At 44.6% G+C, this 16,072-nt stretch overlaps 1 protein-coding gene across 1 annotated transcript in view; it reads right to left on the reverse strand.

Moving 5' to 3' along the window:
- Window positions 1-15,550, reverse strand: part of si:ch211-11n16.2 (zinc finger FYVE domain-containing protein 1) — a 28,657-nt gene extending 13,107 nt beyond the window's left edge. Inside the window, exons 1-8 of the mRNA XM_056283595.1 lie at window positions 15,393-15,550; window positions 13,054-13,335; window positions 11,777-11,999; window positions 8,881-9,098; window positions 6,089-6,195; window positions 2,442-2,550; window positions 1,927-2,024; window positions 1,704-1,821 (exon numbers count right to left, since the gene is read on the reverse strand). Of these exons, the coding sequence (XP_056139570.1) occupies window positions 1,704-1,821; window positions 1,927-2,024; window positions 2,442-2,550; window positions 6,089-6,195; window positions 8,881-9,098; window positions 11,777-11,999; window positions 13,054-13,335; window positions 15,393-15,512 (1,275 nt within the window). The 5' untranslated portion in view covers window positions 15,513-15,550. The remainder of the gene's footprint in view (window positions 1-1,703; window positions 1,822-1,926; window positions 2,025-2,441; window positions 2,551-6,088; window positions 6,196-8,880; window positions 9,099-11,776; window positions 12,000-13,053; window positions 13,336-15,392) is intronic.
- Window positions 15,551-16,072: the final 522 nt, after the last annotated feature.

Below are 16,072 nucleotides of genomic sequence, written 5' to 3' on the forward strand. Positions count from 1 at the left end.
CCTGAAGTTTAGATTCGTGTTCTGTAGTCCAGCACTGTACTGTCCTCACAGTGGGCTGTATGCACTTCCCTTTCTGCTTGTAGTCAGGGAGCAAGAGCACTGACAGGTGGTCGGACTTCCTAAAGTGAGGTCGTGGGATAGACCTGTAAACTGCCTTGACCGTGGTGTAACTGGTTGAGTCTTATTGGGCAGGTGACATGTTGGTAAAATGTTGGTAGAACAGATTTCAGGTTACAGTGGTTAAAGTTCCCTGCCACAACTGTAATGGCCTCAGGGTGCAAGTTCTCCTGCCACTAATGGTTCCATACAGTTCGTCCAGCACTGCTGCAGCAGTAGCTTGTGGCCGTACTGCATACGGCAGTTAACACGCAGGGGAATTCCCTTGGGAGATAGAATGGTCTGCACCTTACTGTTAGTTGTTCCAACACTGGTGAACAGGACTGATAGAATATTTCCACATCAGTGCACCATGAATTGTTAAAAAAGAAGCACACACCGCCTCCCTTTACCTTGCCAGCAGTCGTCATGGTCCATGCGGTGCACAGAAAAACCCTCAAGTTGTACAGCCCTATCAGATGTATTTGGGCCAGGCTAAGTTTATGCAAAGCAGAACACACGCAGTCCTTCATGTCCCTTTGAGAGCTTATTTGGCAATGAAGTTCATCCAGCTTGTTGTTGAGGGACTGGACGTTAGACAGCAGTATGCTTGGAATCAGGGGCCGGATAGGACACCATCGTAGCGTCACCAGGGCACCGCCTCATTTACCTCACCTCCAGCAGCGCTGTCTGTGGTCATTACTCCATGGTGGTACCTGTTTGTTGTAGGTAATTTCTCGGCAAGTCCTGCAGCTTCCAGCTGTTGAGAATGTCTAATCTTATGTCCAGTAAAGTCTGGAGATCATAGGTAATCGTGTAAGATGCGTTTTGTACAAAAAAAGCAACATATAACACAAAAACAAACAAAAATGTGAGAGTAGCTCGTTGCGAATCGCCATAGTACAGTGCCATCATCCATCTTGGTATGGAAATGTATGCAGCTTTTACTCAGCGATCTGTTTTCTGAGAAGAACTGGACATCACAAGCATGCCTACATTTAACTTTTGATAAAAGGGACTGATAGCATGTGACAGCTAAGTATGAGTTTTGCCTTGTATTCTAGGTTGTAAATGGATAGCTTACTTTTGGAGAACAGAATTAAAAAAAAAAGTTTTACATGGTGATGTTGGTCATGTGACTCAGGTCCTGGGCTGTTGCAGTGGCGTGTGGACACTGTTTGGCATCCTCCTCATCATATTGTTCATATATTTTACAATTCCATTACAATTCTGCTATCCTCTTTCAATGTTGTATTCTGTAAATTGTGTAAACACAACATCCATTGGACGTTGTCTATCTTGAGAGAGAGAGCCCTCCTCTGTTGCTCGCCCTGAGGTTTCTTCCCATTTTTTCTCCCTGTTAAAGGATTGGTTTTTTTAGGGAGTTGTTCCTTATCCGATGCGAGGGTCTAAGGATAGGATGTTGTGTTGCTGTAAAGCCGCTTGAGGCAAATTTTTAATTTGTGATATTGGCTATACAAATCAAACTGACTTGACTTTGATTTTGAGGTACGATGGGCTGTAACTGTTCTCAAACCCACCCATTTTCATTATGAGTAGAAGGAGAGCAGGAGAGTAACTGAGAAGGAACATACTGGACAACTCACCCCTTCCCATACATGCTTGACCTCAGGTCTCACCACGCTGCTTTCAGGGTCCTGGTTACTGAGCCAGTATTGTCTGCTGCGGTAGATTATACCACAGCTAGCACACTCCAATACATAGCTGGGGAAGGAGAGAATTAGAATGGTGAGGATAGATGAACATATGAAAAACAGAAAACATAGTGTGATGATGTAAAAGTGTGTGTGTATGTGTGTGTGTACATACCCTGACCAGGCATACTTTGCTAGTCCAAGCCATGGGTTGTCAGTGGAAGCTGAGGTCTTGGGCACCACTATGACCTCTCTGCCTCCTTCATAGCACCTCTGGAACCATGAGGAAGAAGCACATGCACACAAACTCAGTGTGTTACTTTTGTGAATTATCACAGCTGAATGTCAATACAAACAAGGTAAATGGTCTGCATCTATACAGTACTTTTCCTGTCTACCGACCACTCAAAGCACTTTACAATGTATGCCTCACATTCACCTATTCACATAAACATTCATACACTGATGGCGGAGGCTGCCATGCAAGGTGCCAACCTGCTCATCAGTAGTGTCTTACTCAAGAACACTTTGACATGCTCTTTGGAGGAGCCGGGGATCAAACCAGCAACCTTTCAATTATTAGATGACCCGCTCTTCCTCCTGAGCCATGTTGCACCCCATCCCCCATCTAAGGTGAAAGATGTCCTCCATTAATTCCATGGGGTTTGTTTGCTTATATGTCTGACTTGCCTTGCAGATGAGAACCTTGTTGTTGTACTGGTGTGCATACTGGCACAGCCCATCTGCCATGTGAGGGACTCTGTCTCTCAAATGGTTCATTCCATTCCTACAGCGTGCACTAGAAGGAGACATAATACCAAATGGTTTAAACCAACATGGCAGATGTAAAGAGGAAATAAATCTTTTAAGTGGCCATATCATGCTTGTTCTAGCTTTATATTTTTATTCTGGAGCTCCACTAGAGTAGATTTGCATGATTTACAGTTCACAAAAATCCTTATTTATCTTATACTGGCCCTTTAAGAAGCCCCTCAGTTAATTCTCTGTCTGAAACCAGCTGTTTTAGCTGTCTCTTTAAGGTCCCCCACCCTCAAAGCCCACCGCTTTCTTCTGATTGGCCAATTTAAGGAAGCCAGCCAAGGGGAAACAGGGTAACAGAGCTCGACAGGGAAACAGATTTCGATACAACGCTGGTGTGGGAGGTTCTGTACGCAAACTGTAAACCTGCTAAGTAACATAATTTCTTGTTCTTGTTTGGAAATAGTGACTTCTCAAATCCACCTGTGCATGTTTGAGCCCGAATACGCTCCAGAATATGAGAGTGGACAGCACCAACATCCACAGTGACAAAGATTATAGCAGGACATCTCTGGTAAATATTACTTACCAGACTGTCCAAAGTAATGGGGAGTGCAGAAGAATCAGACTCAGAATACTTTATTCATACCCGAGGGGAAGAGAGGTGAAGAAGAGAGTGCAGGCAGGGTGGAGTGAGTGCTGGGAGTGATTTGCGACAGAGGGTACCAGCAAGAGTTACAGGGAAGGTTTACAAGATGGCTGTGAGACTAGCTTGGTTGTATGGTTTGAACACAGTGGCACTGATGACAAGACAGGAGGCGGAGCTGGAGGTGGCAGAGTTGAAGATGATAAGATTTCCATTGGGAGTGACGAAGAAGGACAGGATTAGGAACAAGTATATTAGAGGGACAGCTCAGGTTGGACGGTTTTGAGACAAAGCAAGAGAGGCAAGATTGAGATGGTTTGGACAGGAGAGATGCTGGGTATATTGGGAGAAGGATGCTGAATATGGAGCTGCCAGGCAACAGGAAAAGAGGACAGCCAAAGAGGAGGTTTATGTACGTATGTGGTGAGGGAGGACATGCAGGTGGCTGGTGTGACCGAGGAAGATGCAGAGGACAAGAAGAAATGGAAACGGTTGATCTGCTGTGGTGACCCCTAACGGGAGCAGCCGAAAGAAAAAGATCTCTGGTAAATATTATGCTCATTACCCGCTTTCAGTCACAAGCCGCATATAAAAATGTTTCTGTATATGCCCCCGTTGATCAGTGTACATGTGGGAAATGTGCTAAAATGCTGACTGAAGTAGGAAACATCTGCTGTCAGGAAATAAAGGTTACATAGCTAGTAAAATGTTATTCCACTGTCGCCAAATAACTGTATAGTATCTCCCTACAGCGTTGGTTATTTCTATGCTGGAGTACATTAAATGCCTATAATACTACTCAAATAGACTGTTTTGCAAGAACGTGTACATACATTTACCAAGAAGACCGTAGTTTGACAGGCTCTTGGCTTGAAATATCTTCGCTTGAGCATAATTGCTTTTGGTATTATAAAAATTATAGTTGATTGCTTATTACTTGTAAGAAATTGTGTTTGGGGGATGGGAACGTTTATCCTCAGCGGTTGTGAAAATAACGTCATGATTTTGAGTCATGATTTATAGTTGAAATAAAGGCATGTAATCTGACTGCTCTGTGCATGGCTGTATTGTTTTGAGCAAATCGCTGTTAGCTCCCTAAATAACTTTGGCTTCACTGTATACCCCCACTGTCTGTCTACACTGAAACTGCATTACCAAGCCATTTGGTCTGATTATCAATAGAAGACAAACATTTCAGTGATATAATGTCACTTACAGCTTGTGCTTCTGACTCCTCACCACAGCCCTATACAGATGGACCAGCCCCATCTTTTAGCACCAGCCTGACTGAAAATGCGGCGTTAACAAACAAACATGTTGGCATATGGCTGTTGTTGGCCCAAAAAGAGAAACTATCCAATGTTGTTTGGCGCTTTCTTCTTTAGGAAAGGCAAACAAATCGAAAATCCAGCACTGAACTGTGCCTGGTTCAGGAAGCAGCCCTCAGTAAAATGAAGGGGACATAAAAGGTTGAGGTTGTACTGCTGAGGAATAGTGTTAAAAAAGAATTTTCACCACTTATTCTTCATTTCATCTTCCTTTGGAAGTCCATACAAAGGGAATTTGTCTTCGCACCGAAGAAAACGGTGTCTTCTTGACATTGTGATATGCACTAACCAAACTTCCCGGTGTTACACCAAAATCTGTGACCCGTCCACTAGACTGAACTTTGTTTGAAGGCGGGCCAAACTAGCCGCTACGCGAGCATTATGAAGGTGTTACATAGTGACGTCGATAACTCATGGAAGAAAACACTGGTCTAAAAAACAAACGCTTTCAGGCAGTATTTTCTGTCAGAGAGAATACCTCCCTTTGGCGTGGACTTTGGGCTTTGTAACTGCAGATGTTTTACATGCACCTCCCAGCTATATAGCACACTAAAGGAAAGGGGAAAACCCAGAAACGCACAATAAGACCACTTTAATCACTTTCTTTGAGCTAAAAGCAGGTTGGTATGTCCCTTGGGTAGTAAAAGGATTGTTCTGATCTTAATATCAACCAAAGAAAGGACCATATCACATGGCTGATTTAAGGGAGAAAACCTATGCTTGCTCTTTGTAGTAGGGTAAAACACAATTTTTGACCAACCTCCCTGATTTTGAGATGTCATATGAGGGCATGAAAAGAAACCCGATGTGTCATATTGCACTGTCGACATGTGTGGGGTCCAGTGTGTCAGACCAGTCAAATATGACCTGGCTGGAATGACGACACGCCTGCATACTGAACCTTTAAATTAACTCTTGTGTTAATGTAGTTTGTCCCCCTGTTTACTATGTATGTTCTGGATATACTTTATTACAGATATAGTTTATTGATCCCTGCGGGAAAATTCATGATCTGCATGTAACCCATCCTAGTTGTGTAGCTAGGAGCAGTGGGCAGCCGCCATGCAGCGCCCAGGGATACATACATACATACCAGTTCTGTGGTATGTATAGTATGTGCACATTTATTTACTGTATGGGAGGCTCTGTACAAAAGGTGAAAACAAATATCCTCTTGTAGGACAATAAAGTACCTACCTACCTACCTACCTGCCTAATCTATCTATCTATCTATCTATCTATCTATCTATCTATCTATCTATCTATCTATCTATCTATCCATCTATCTATCCATCTATCTATCTAATCTACTGCCCCATTGATGTTGAAGATGTTGAAAATGCGGTTATCAGAAGTTAACTGTCCAATAGATAAATTCAAATAAATTGAATTAAATGATCAATTCATTACAAAATATTACAGCACCTTGTACACTGTCTTCACAGGAAGTATACAGTTGGGCATTGTTTTTGTGTTTGGACTGTAGCTTGCACAAGTTGGGTTGAGTCTGGTTTGGGTTTTTTAGGTCCAAATTAAGCAACAAGGTGCTGTATACTGAGTTAGAACAAGTAAAAACGATGAAGGCAGTGCTCTCTCTGGCTTACTTGCAGCTGAGGCAGACAGAGGAGCAGGTGAAGTATTCATCAGGGAAGAAGGAATATAGAGTGTTCCTATCGTCTGAGATCTCCCCACAGAAACGCTCACTCAGGGCCTGGCGTGAAGGGGAGAGATGGAAAAATAGAGTGAGAATAAAAGACAGGAAAATAAGAGAGCAGAGAGACAACTTCAAAACGCTTGTGAGGCTATAACAAACTGAGAACAGCAAGACAACCACTCTCACACATCCATCAATTCATTCATTATCCTAGCCACTTATCCTCATCAGGGTTGCGGGATGCTGGAGCCTATCCCAGCAGTCATTGGGTGGCAGGTGGGGAGAAAACCTGGACAGGCCACCAGGCCATCACAGGGCAGACACACACACACAATCAGACCTAGGGACAATTCAGCATGGCCTATTCACCTGACCTACATGTCTATGGACTGTGGGAGGAAACCGGAGCCCCCGGAGGAAACCCACACAGACACGGGGAGAACATGCCAACTACACACAGAGGACAACCCGGGACGACACACCAAGGTTGGAAAACCCTGGGGTTCCAACCCAGGACCTTCTTGCTGTGAGGCAACCGTGCTAACCACTGCACCACCGTGCCGCACTCTCACACACTGTTACACACATACATAACCATAATCAGGGATTCACCAAATAACATTTCTTGACACAAAATGAAGTATTTCAACCATCTGACACTGATGCAGTTGTTATTTCATTTTTCAAAACTTGAACAATTGTATAAATCCATCTTGCTTTGGATTTATGCTTTTCAGTGAAAATGTCATGACAAAGCTACATGGATGAAAAAAACTTAGGGACCCTTTAAAACATTCAGGCCTCTCTAAAGGATATAACTCGAAAAAAGTGCATTTTCAAAGCCTGTGGCTGCCGGTAGTTTTTAAGTTTTGTTTTTTTTGAACTACAAAGAATTACACAGTAAGTAAAACACAAACGGGTTATACAGTCAAACCAGGCAGAAGGACTGCTGAGGGAAGTCTGATGTGAGGTTGCTCATGCCCCTCGAAATGCTGCGTTTTGAAGTGGTGAATTAAATTTGCAGTGGTGGATTCTTTAATGATGCATACTCCTTTAGCATTTCTGTCAAACGCTTTTCACAAACATCTACTTTGAAGTCTGTAAATGAGTCTTTGTAAAATAGCTCCAAATTGCTGACATTTTTCGCCGACATTAGGCCATCAGGTAGTCTTTCATTCAGGGCGCTAGACAGACGCATGGCACATGGTGTGAAGTTTTCCACAAAAATAAATAAATAAATAAAGTGTGTGTAAATGTTGTTGGCTTGCAACTATACTGTAACTTCCAGTACACGTGTTGAGTTAAAACAAAGCTGCTAATCTACTACTACTTTCGGCTGCTCCCGTTAGGGGTCGCCACAGCGGATCATTCGTTTCCAAAAACAAAGCTGCTAATGCCAGTCTTAATTAATTAGTGGCATAATGCTTATGGCGGGGCGGCACGGTGGCGCAGTGATTAGTGTGGTGGCCTCACAGCAAGAAGGTCCTGGGTTCGAGCCCCAGGGTAGTCCAATCTTGGGGGTTGTCCCGGGTCATCCTCTGTGTGGAGTTTGCATGTTCTCCCCGTGTCTGCGTGGGTTTCCTCCGAGGGCTCCGGTTTCCCCCCACAGTCCAAACACATGTAGGTCAGGTGAATCAGCCGTACTAAAATTGTCCTTAGGTATGAATATTTGTGTGTGTGTGTGTGTGTGTGTGTGTGTGTGTGGGCCCTGTGATGGCCTGGCGGCCTGTCCACTCCTGTGATGGCCTGGCGGCTGACATTATTGGCCCACTCCAGCATCCTCGCGACCCTGACAGCAGGATAAGCAGTTCAGATAATGGATGGATGGATGCTTATGGCATCATGAATTCGCAGCGGCCTCACCCAGTGCCATCCATGCAGTGTCTTTGTCCATGTCTGCGTTTGAGTTTTGTCTTCGTTTGATGGCTGGGAGAGTTGGCGCTGGATCGACCGGGAGAGCTTGGTCTGCTCCGTCTTGTGGGCCCAGGGACCACGGCCCTGCCTGGAGCTGTGACCAAGGACGTGGCACCGAGGGTGGTCTGACGGAACACGGAAGCGGGGCAGGCTGGGCTGGCTGCTGCCCTACGCAGACCGGCAGTTCTGGGGGCGGTCTGGCAGCGGCTTCGCTTGGCGTTGACTGTGGTGTTTTTGGTGTCGTAGTGTGGAGTGCAGGGAGGTGTGTCAAGGCTGTCTGACTGGGAGAGCTGGCGTTGGATCGGCTGGGGAGCCTGGTCTGCTGCATTTGGTGGGCCCAGGGGCCACAGCCCCTAACTGGAGCTGTGCCTGAGGAGGAAACACCAAGGGCAGTCTGACAGAGTGCAGAGCCGGGGCAGGCTGAGCTAACTGCTAGCCCATGCAGACCAGCAGTCCCGACAGTCACCCTGGCTGGCGTTTGTTCCCTTGGACAGTGATCCTTTCTTTTTTAGTTTGGATATGTGTTAGTTAGTATGTGTGTTCTTGAAGTTCTTTTAGTTTTTGGATATGTTTTTTTGTTTTTGTGTTGCATTGCTGTGGGCTCGGGGAAACAATATTTCATTTCATTTCATGTACTTCTGTACAACAAATAAAGTGTTCCTGATTCTTGATTCCTGATATACGTATACTAAATAACTATTGGGCGGAATTTTCGGCTTTATTACTCTGATTGATTAATAGTCATTACGGCAAATAGCGTAGGTGGAATGAAATTTCAGAGCATCCCCACTCATCCCTCCCTACCCAAACCATCACTGGCCCACTTACTTCCAGAGCATGGAAGACTATCCCGGGCTGGCGTGGAGAGCGGGTGTGTGTGTTCCTGACTTGCTGCCTTACGGCCTCCAGAAGCAGGGTGTAGTCGGTGGGAGGTGTGACAGTGTGAGTGCCCACGTACTGCACCGAGCTGAAGGCCTCTGTCCCCAGGCCTAGGTCATGGAAACGCCTCTGGAGCAGTATATCGGCATAGCCAGCCACTTTTGACTCTACACGACAAAGAGAGATTGACAACTGCATCATCGATGGAGGATTTCTAAGATGACGTGAGTTAAACATGTTCATGTCCTATTCTTTATTATTCCAACATGTTCATGTTAGAAAAGATGTTGAGAAGATGCCTACTGCTGCTTCAAAGACCATTTTAACGGCATTAATTCATTCAAAAATAGCTTAGCCATGGAATATGCAATAAATAAAGATGTAATAAATATGCAATAAATCGCTGAGACACTTTGGGTAGTGGTATTGCCACCAAATAAATAGATTTTCTTTTAATTTCTCCCCTTTTTCTCCCAATTTGATATGTTCAATTCCCTGTTCTTCTGAGCTCCCGGGTTGTATGAGCCCTACAGGGCTTGGGGGATGAGGACTACCACGTAAATTGTTGCCAACTGCTTCTTTTGACCTGCCAGCTTAGTTTTCTACACAGGCACATTACACGTTTGGAGGCTCATGCTATTAAGACAACCCTCAGCTGTAGAACTGATTCACTACCTGCATGAGCCACTAATCTAGCAATGACAGGACACAGTACCCCCAACCAGCTCCTGGCCCAGGAAAATTGCCAACTGTTTTCCCTACAATGCCTAGCCGAGCTGGAGGCAACTGTGGGGTTCGAGCCATTAGCCTCAGCACAAGGACTTATACTGGCTTGTAAGAACAGTACAACATAAGCTATGGAACAGCTCGGATGACAGTGACATCATGCCAATGCTTGGTCCATAAATGAAAACACTAGTATAGGTTGAGTTTTGCAAAGGGGACGAGATGTGTTGATATCTACCAATTGTAGCTCACTCTCCTAAAATTAATTGAAGGACTGGTATCGCATCTCAAATTAACATACTTGGCAAATCTGATGTATTGAGAAAAAATGTAAACCCATCAGCCAAAACATTAAAACCACTGACAGGTAAGTGAATAACATTGGTTATCTCGTTACAGCACCTGCAAAGGGGTGGGATATATTAGGTAGCAAGTGGACAGTCAGTTCTTGAAGTCATTGTGTTGGAAGCAGGAAAAATGGGCAAGTGTAAGGATCTGGGTGACTTTGACAAAGGCCAAATTATGATGGCTAGTAGACTGGGTCAGAGCATCTCCAAAACGGCAGGTCTTGTGGGGTGTTCCTGGTATGCAGTGGTCAGTACCTGTGAAAAGTGGTCCAAGGAAGGACAAACAGTGAACCAGTGACAGGGTCATGGGCACCCAAGACTCGTTGATGCGTGTGGCGAGCGAAAGCTAGCCCGTCTGCTCCGATCCCACAGAATAGCTACTGTAGTTCAAATTGCTAAAAAGGTAATGCTGGTTGGCTATGATAGACAAGTGTCAGAACACACAGTGCATCGCAGCTTGCTGTGTATGGGGCTGCATAGCCACAGACCGGTCAGGGTGCCCATGCCGAAAGTGCCTACGGTGGGCACATGAGCATCAGAACTGGACCATGGAGTAATAGAAGAAGGTGATCATGTGGACAGCTGGATGCGTGTGTGTCGTTTACCTGGGGAAGAGATAGCACCAGGATGCACTATGGGAAGAAGGCAAGCCAGCAGAGGCATTGTGATACACTGGGCAATGTTCTGCTGGCAAAAAATTGGGTCCTTGCATTCATGTGGATGTTACTTTGACATGTACCATCTACCTAATCGTTGTTGCAGACCAAGTACATCCCTTCATGGCAACAGTATTTCCTGTGGCAGTGTCCTCTTTCAGCAGGATAATGCATCCTGCCACACTGCAAAAATTGTTCAGGAATGGTTTGAGGGACATGACAAAGAGTTCAAGGTGTTGCCTTGGCCTCAAAATTCCTCAGATCTCAATCTGATTGAGCATCTGTGGGATGAGTTGGAAAAACAAGTCTGATCCATGGTAGCCCCACCTCGCAACTTACAGGACTTAAAGGATCTGCAGCTAACGTCTTGGTGCCAGATACCAGAGGACACCTTCAGAGGTCTTGTGGAGTCCATGCCTTGATGGGTCAGAGCTGTTTTGGCGGCACGAGGCAGGACCTACACAGGCAGGTGGTTTTAACGTTTTGGCTGATCTGTGTATAATGCAATCCATTTGACAAAGGACACTCTAGAATTGCAATATTTGGCTAAAACTGAGATATCAGTAACCCACACATGTCACAGATGTTCTTCTTTTTAAATGTTGTTTCGACTCACTTTGAAGGAGGCTGACACCCAGGTATTGCACAGTGATATAAATCAACCATGTCTGAGCTCAGCGCACTTTTAAAAACCTAACTATTGTTGTCAAATTGATTATTGTAAATGACTTGTTACCAGTATACCAGAGACTAGCAATTAGCAATGTAGCAGAAAATTTGAGAGCATTACAAGATGGGTGGAATTATGAGATGGGGTCAAACAAAAGAAACCCAAGATTTACATGAAAAAATCATAATGAAAAAAAATTCCCGAATTTTACCCATTTCAAAGACAACGGTGATGTGCTTCATTGAAGTTTTAAGTCTTAATCACACCAATATACACCCTGAATCCCCCAAACCACCCACATAGTGGGTAATCACATGAATGTGAATCTAAATCAATGCCAAACCCCACAGAGAAGAGAGGCAGTCTCTTTCTTATTAATAAAACGTATCTATCCATGCCTATGTTTTCTCAAATGCATATACGTGTCATTGTGTTCCTTTACCTACCATATCCTAGCAGCTGAGTGTGTGTGGTCTCCTGGAAGATGATGATAGCTGGCCCCAGGGAGGACAGAGGCACATCTAGACCACAGCGACTAGACAGAGCCCTCAGCTCAGGGGTGAAGTGCTTCAGGTAGGCCCCTGAGGCACTGCTCAGGAAGTGAAACATGTCGTTGTGGAGCCGCTCGGCCCGCGTTCGGTACACCACCACGTCCGACACCGCCAACACCTGAAGGAGAACATGGAAATTATATGCATTGATCCATTATACAAAACAATTGCTGACATTCGAAGACACTTAGATATACCTGCCTTACTTACAATTTATAAATAGTTGTTAATAATAGCATTACAAGTCTTAAGGTTGAGCTAAGGCACAAAGTCTCAAATGGTTAAGGTTAAGGCAAATATTCTAGTCTTATAAGTGCTGTTAGGAAGAAGTTAAATTCAGATGAAAAAAGGAAGAATGTACAAGATGCAACATTCCAACCCATATTATTTAGAGATGCACCGATCGATTGGCTGGTGACCAGAATCGGCTGATTTTCAGATTGATCGGCCATGACCAGTGACCGGCCAGTCAGTGTCAGATATATCCGATTCTGTGCCCGTCAAATTTACACACATGCACCACATGATGGTTCACGTCATGCACACAGCAGCACAGACAGTAACATCACAGCCACACACACACACACACACACACGTGCTAAAACATGTCGTTTACTTTGGGAAAGAAAAACATGTTAGATAAAGTGGGATATACAGCATTTCATTTTCAGTTGGATTTTATATGCACAAGAAAGCTCTGTCCAGTAACCTGCAGCATGTTTTTGAGATTTGTTTGAGTGAGCGTGAGAGAAGGTCCTGTAACTGGTACAGTTTTGGAGAAAGTGTAAGTTATTTAATTGTCAATCTTTTATTGTGAACATAAAATTGAAATATCCAATAAAGAAAAGTTACAAAAATGTGTGTATGCTGTCAATTATAGTTCTTAGAGAAAAAAAAAAATCAGAATTGGCAGGTCAGACTTTTAAAAAAAATGGAAATTGAAATCAGCAAAGAAAATTGCAATTAGTGCATCGCCGGTATTATTGAGATGGATATTAATATTTTAAGCCACTAACGTTAACAAGTGTGTTGTAAAAGATTGTAAGTGCCCAATTACTCATTAATCAATCACTATTTCCAGCTACTCATTATAAAGCATTATCAGGGACGTTGACAGTGTACGTAAAGGTATCTATGTAATATCTCATGGTGGCAAAAACAAACTACAGTACCTTGAGCAGCAGCCGCATCCTCTGGTTCTGATTGGTTGCGGCCCCCAGCAACCCCTCTGTGTCCAGGACAACCAGGGTGAGGGTGGGATCATAGGCCGCCCACACCCCCACGGTGCAAGAGCTGGGAGACTTGGAGGTGTAAAACACGCTCTCTCCCCCGAAAAGGATGTGATTAAGGGTATGGGACTTGCCATCGCCAGTGTTTCCAAAGATGGAGAGGACCTTGACGCCTGCAACATCCCCACAGCTTAGCCGCTCCACAAACTCAAACTCATCACGCACCTGCAGGGGGAACAAGGGAGAACGCCATTACCTATCCACTGCTTCTTCCAATGAATCAAAAAAGAAAGAAAAGAAAATTAACACTGAACACAACATTGCAAAAGCTCAACAACAACTTTAGTTTCTCAGGCAGCTTAAAAAATATCGGCTCAAACATCAACTGCTCGTTCTTTTTTCCTCAGCTATTATTGAGTCCATCATAACATCTTATATTATAGTATTATAGTATTACAGTACCACAGTATGGTGCGGCAGCACAGACAGTCAAACACGGAAAAAAACTGCAGCGGATTGTCAACAAGGCATCCAAAATCATAGGCAACCCACCCCCCTCAGTTGAATCTCTACATACTAACCGGACTGTAACGCGAGCAAAGAAGATCACCTGACCCCTCACATCCCGCTCATCACCTCTTTCAGCTCCTTCCCTCAGGGAGGCGCTACAGGTCACTGTCCACTAAGACTAAACACTTCACAGCCAGTTTTTTTCCCCCTAGCCATCAGGACTCTGAATTCCTCCCTATAGTCCCTCCTCACACACCACTGGCATAAACACCACCGTTCACCTGACTGTTATGCCTGATATGTTTATTCTGTTATTGTGTAGCTGTATTGTTCGAGATCATATGTGGAGTGTCTGTTGTTGTCCATGTATGTATTGTGCTGCAGAGTTTAAAGTGGACCAAAAACAAATTCCACCAGCCTTGGTCGTGTGGCTGATAAAACTATCTATCTATCTATCTATCTATCTATCTATCTATCTATCTGTCTGTCTGTCTGTCTGTCTGTCTGTCTATATATATATATGTCTGTCTGTCTGTCTGTCTGTCTATCTATCTGTCTATATATATATATATGTCTGTCTGTCTATCTGTCTGTATATATATATACATATATCTATATATATATATGTCTGTCTGTCTGTCTATCTATCTGTCTATATATATATATATATGTCTGTCTGTCTGTCTGTCTATCTGTCTGTGTGTCTGTCTATCTGTTTGTCTGTCTGTCTGTCTATATATACATATATGTCTGTCTGTCTGTCTGTCTATCTATCTGTCTATATATATATGTCTGTCTGTGTGTCTGTCTATCTGTCTGGGTGTCTGTGTATATATATATATATATATATATATATATATATATATATACACACACACACATATATATATATACACACACACACACACACACACACACACATATATATATATATGTCTGTCTGTCTTAGATAGCTAGCTAGCTAGCTAGCTATCTAAGACAGTTTTTGGCGATATACATTCAGACGCATAAAGAGTTTTGTGAGGAGACATGGGAACAGACTCGTGGCAAAATGGGCCCAGGTGTGTGAGTGAGCTGGATGCAGTACCGCCCTGATAAGCCGCTGCTCGGCCTTGCCACAGTCCCACTGACTGGGCTGTACAAACAAGCCGGACCGCTTCGGTGTCTCCAACACCCCCGACTACAGCAAGGCAGCCATGAGGCGGTTGCTAGGAGGGCACGGGTGAGCTGTGGGCTTATGGCCGAACAGGGACTTTCCCAAAGGGAACCCGGTCTGTGCCGATCTGGATCCTGGAATAACGCTGATTTGCGGCAGTCACGTTTAGCTTAATAGCTGCACAATGACGACAGTTTGGTTCATCGTGTTGACGGCTATACGTTGTTCCAAGTCTCCCAGAGCTATGCTCGGGTTAGGGCTAAGCATGACACATTATACCATGGTTTCCTCGTCCGTCTAACATTAGCCCGAGGTGGCGACGAGTTGCCGAGTCCTTTCCACCATCTCGTTTAGTAATCAGTACGCAGCTTCAATGTTTTGGGGTTAGGGTTCCCCCAACTTTCATGCCAATGTGGCCACTAACAGAAAGGCGACGCGGTCAGGTCAGGCCAGGACTGCACGCTGCTAGTCTGGCTCCTGCTGCTGCTGCTCCTCCTGCTGCTCCTGCTGCTGCTCCTCCTGCTGCTCTTGCTGCTCCTGCCGCCGCCGCCGCCGCTTTAGCCTAGCACATAATCCACAGCAAGCTCGCTTGCTAAATTCAAGCTGGCTAACTCACCTGCAGGTTTTCCTGTTCGTCCACCAGCAGAAAACTCCGCACACCGTCGGCCTGCACTTCCCCTGGCTTCCCGTTACTGAGGGATATGTTTTCCATCTCTTTCATCAGCAGCTCCGACATTTTGGCTTAATGACACATCTCCAAACGGCAAAGCGAAAGTTCACCCACGTCTGTCACTTCATCACAACAACTACGCGTGTAGTCACGTTGAGGGCGGGACTAAGAAGCGCGCAAGCGCACAAGCACCAGCGCTCTTCTGCTGTGTACAACGCTGACAAAGTAGCGACATCTTGTGGGGAAAGTGCAAAATTGAACTCCTATTTGGACGCTGTAGGATTCTGGAAACTTCAAGAAAAACGTCTTTGTGCATGCTGAATAATCCAGGTAAGGAAAACACAGAAAGCGTCCAGATGAAGCGATTCAACTACCTGGGATTCAACTGTAACTAAATTCGAATGGAACGATGTCGACCCTGCCCTATAAAGGATACATATACTGGTAATTTATGTTCAGTTAGATTAACAACACAAATTGTACTGCTGATAGTTAGCCATTATCCAATCACAAACTCAGAGTGATCAAACTAAGAGCTGAAGAAGGGCCCCCCAGCACAGTGGCTCTCAAAATGAGAGTTCCTAGGGTCCCCAGGTTCCCTGCAAGGAGTTCCCTGTACAACATTT

Source organism: Lampris incognitus, chromosome 7 (assembly GCF_029633865.1).
Source record: "Lampris incognitus isolate fLamInc1 chromosome 7, fLamInc1.hap2, whole genome shotgun sequence".
Taxonomy (NCBI): domain Eukaryota; kingdom Metazoa; phylum Chordata; class Actinopteri; order Lampriformes; family Lampridae; genus Lampris; species Lampris incognitus.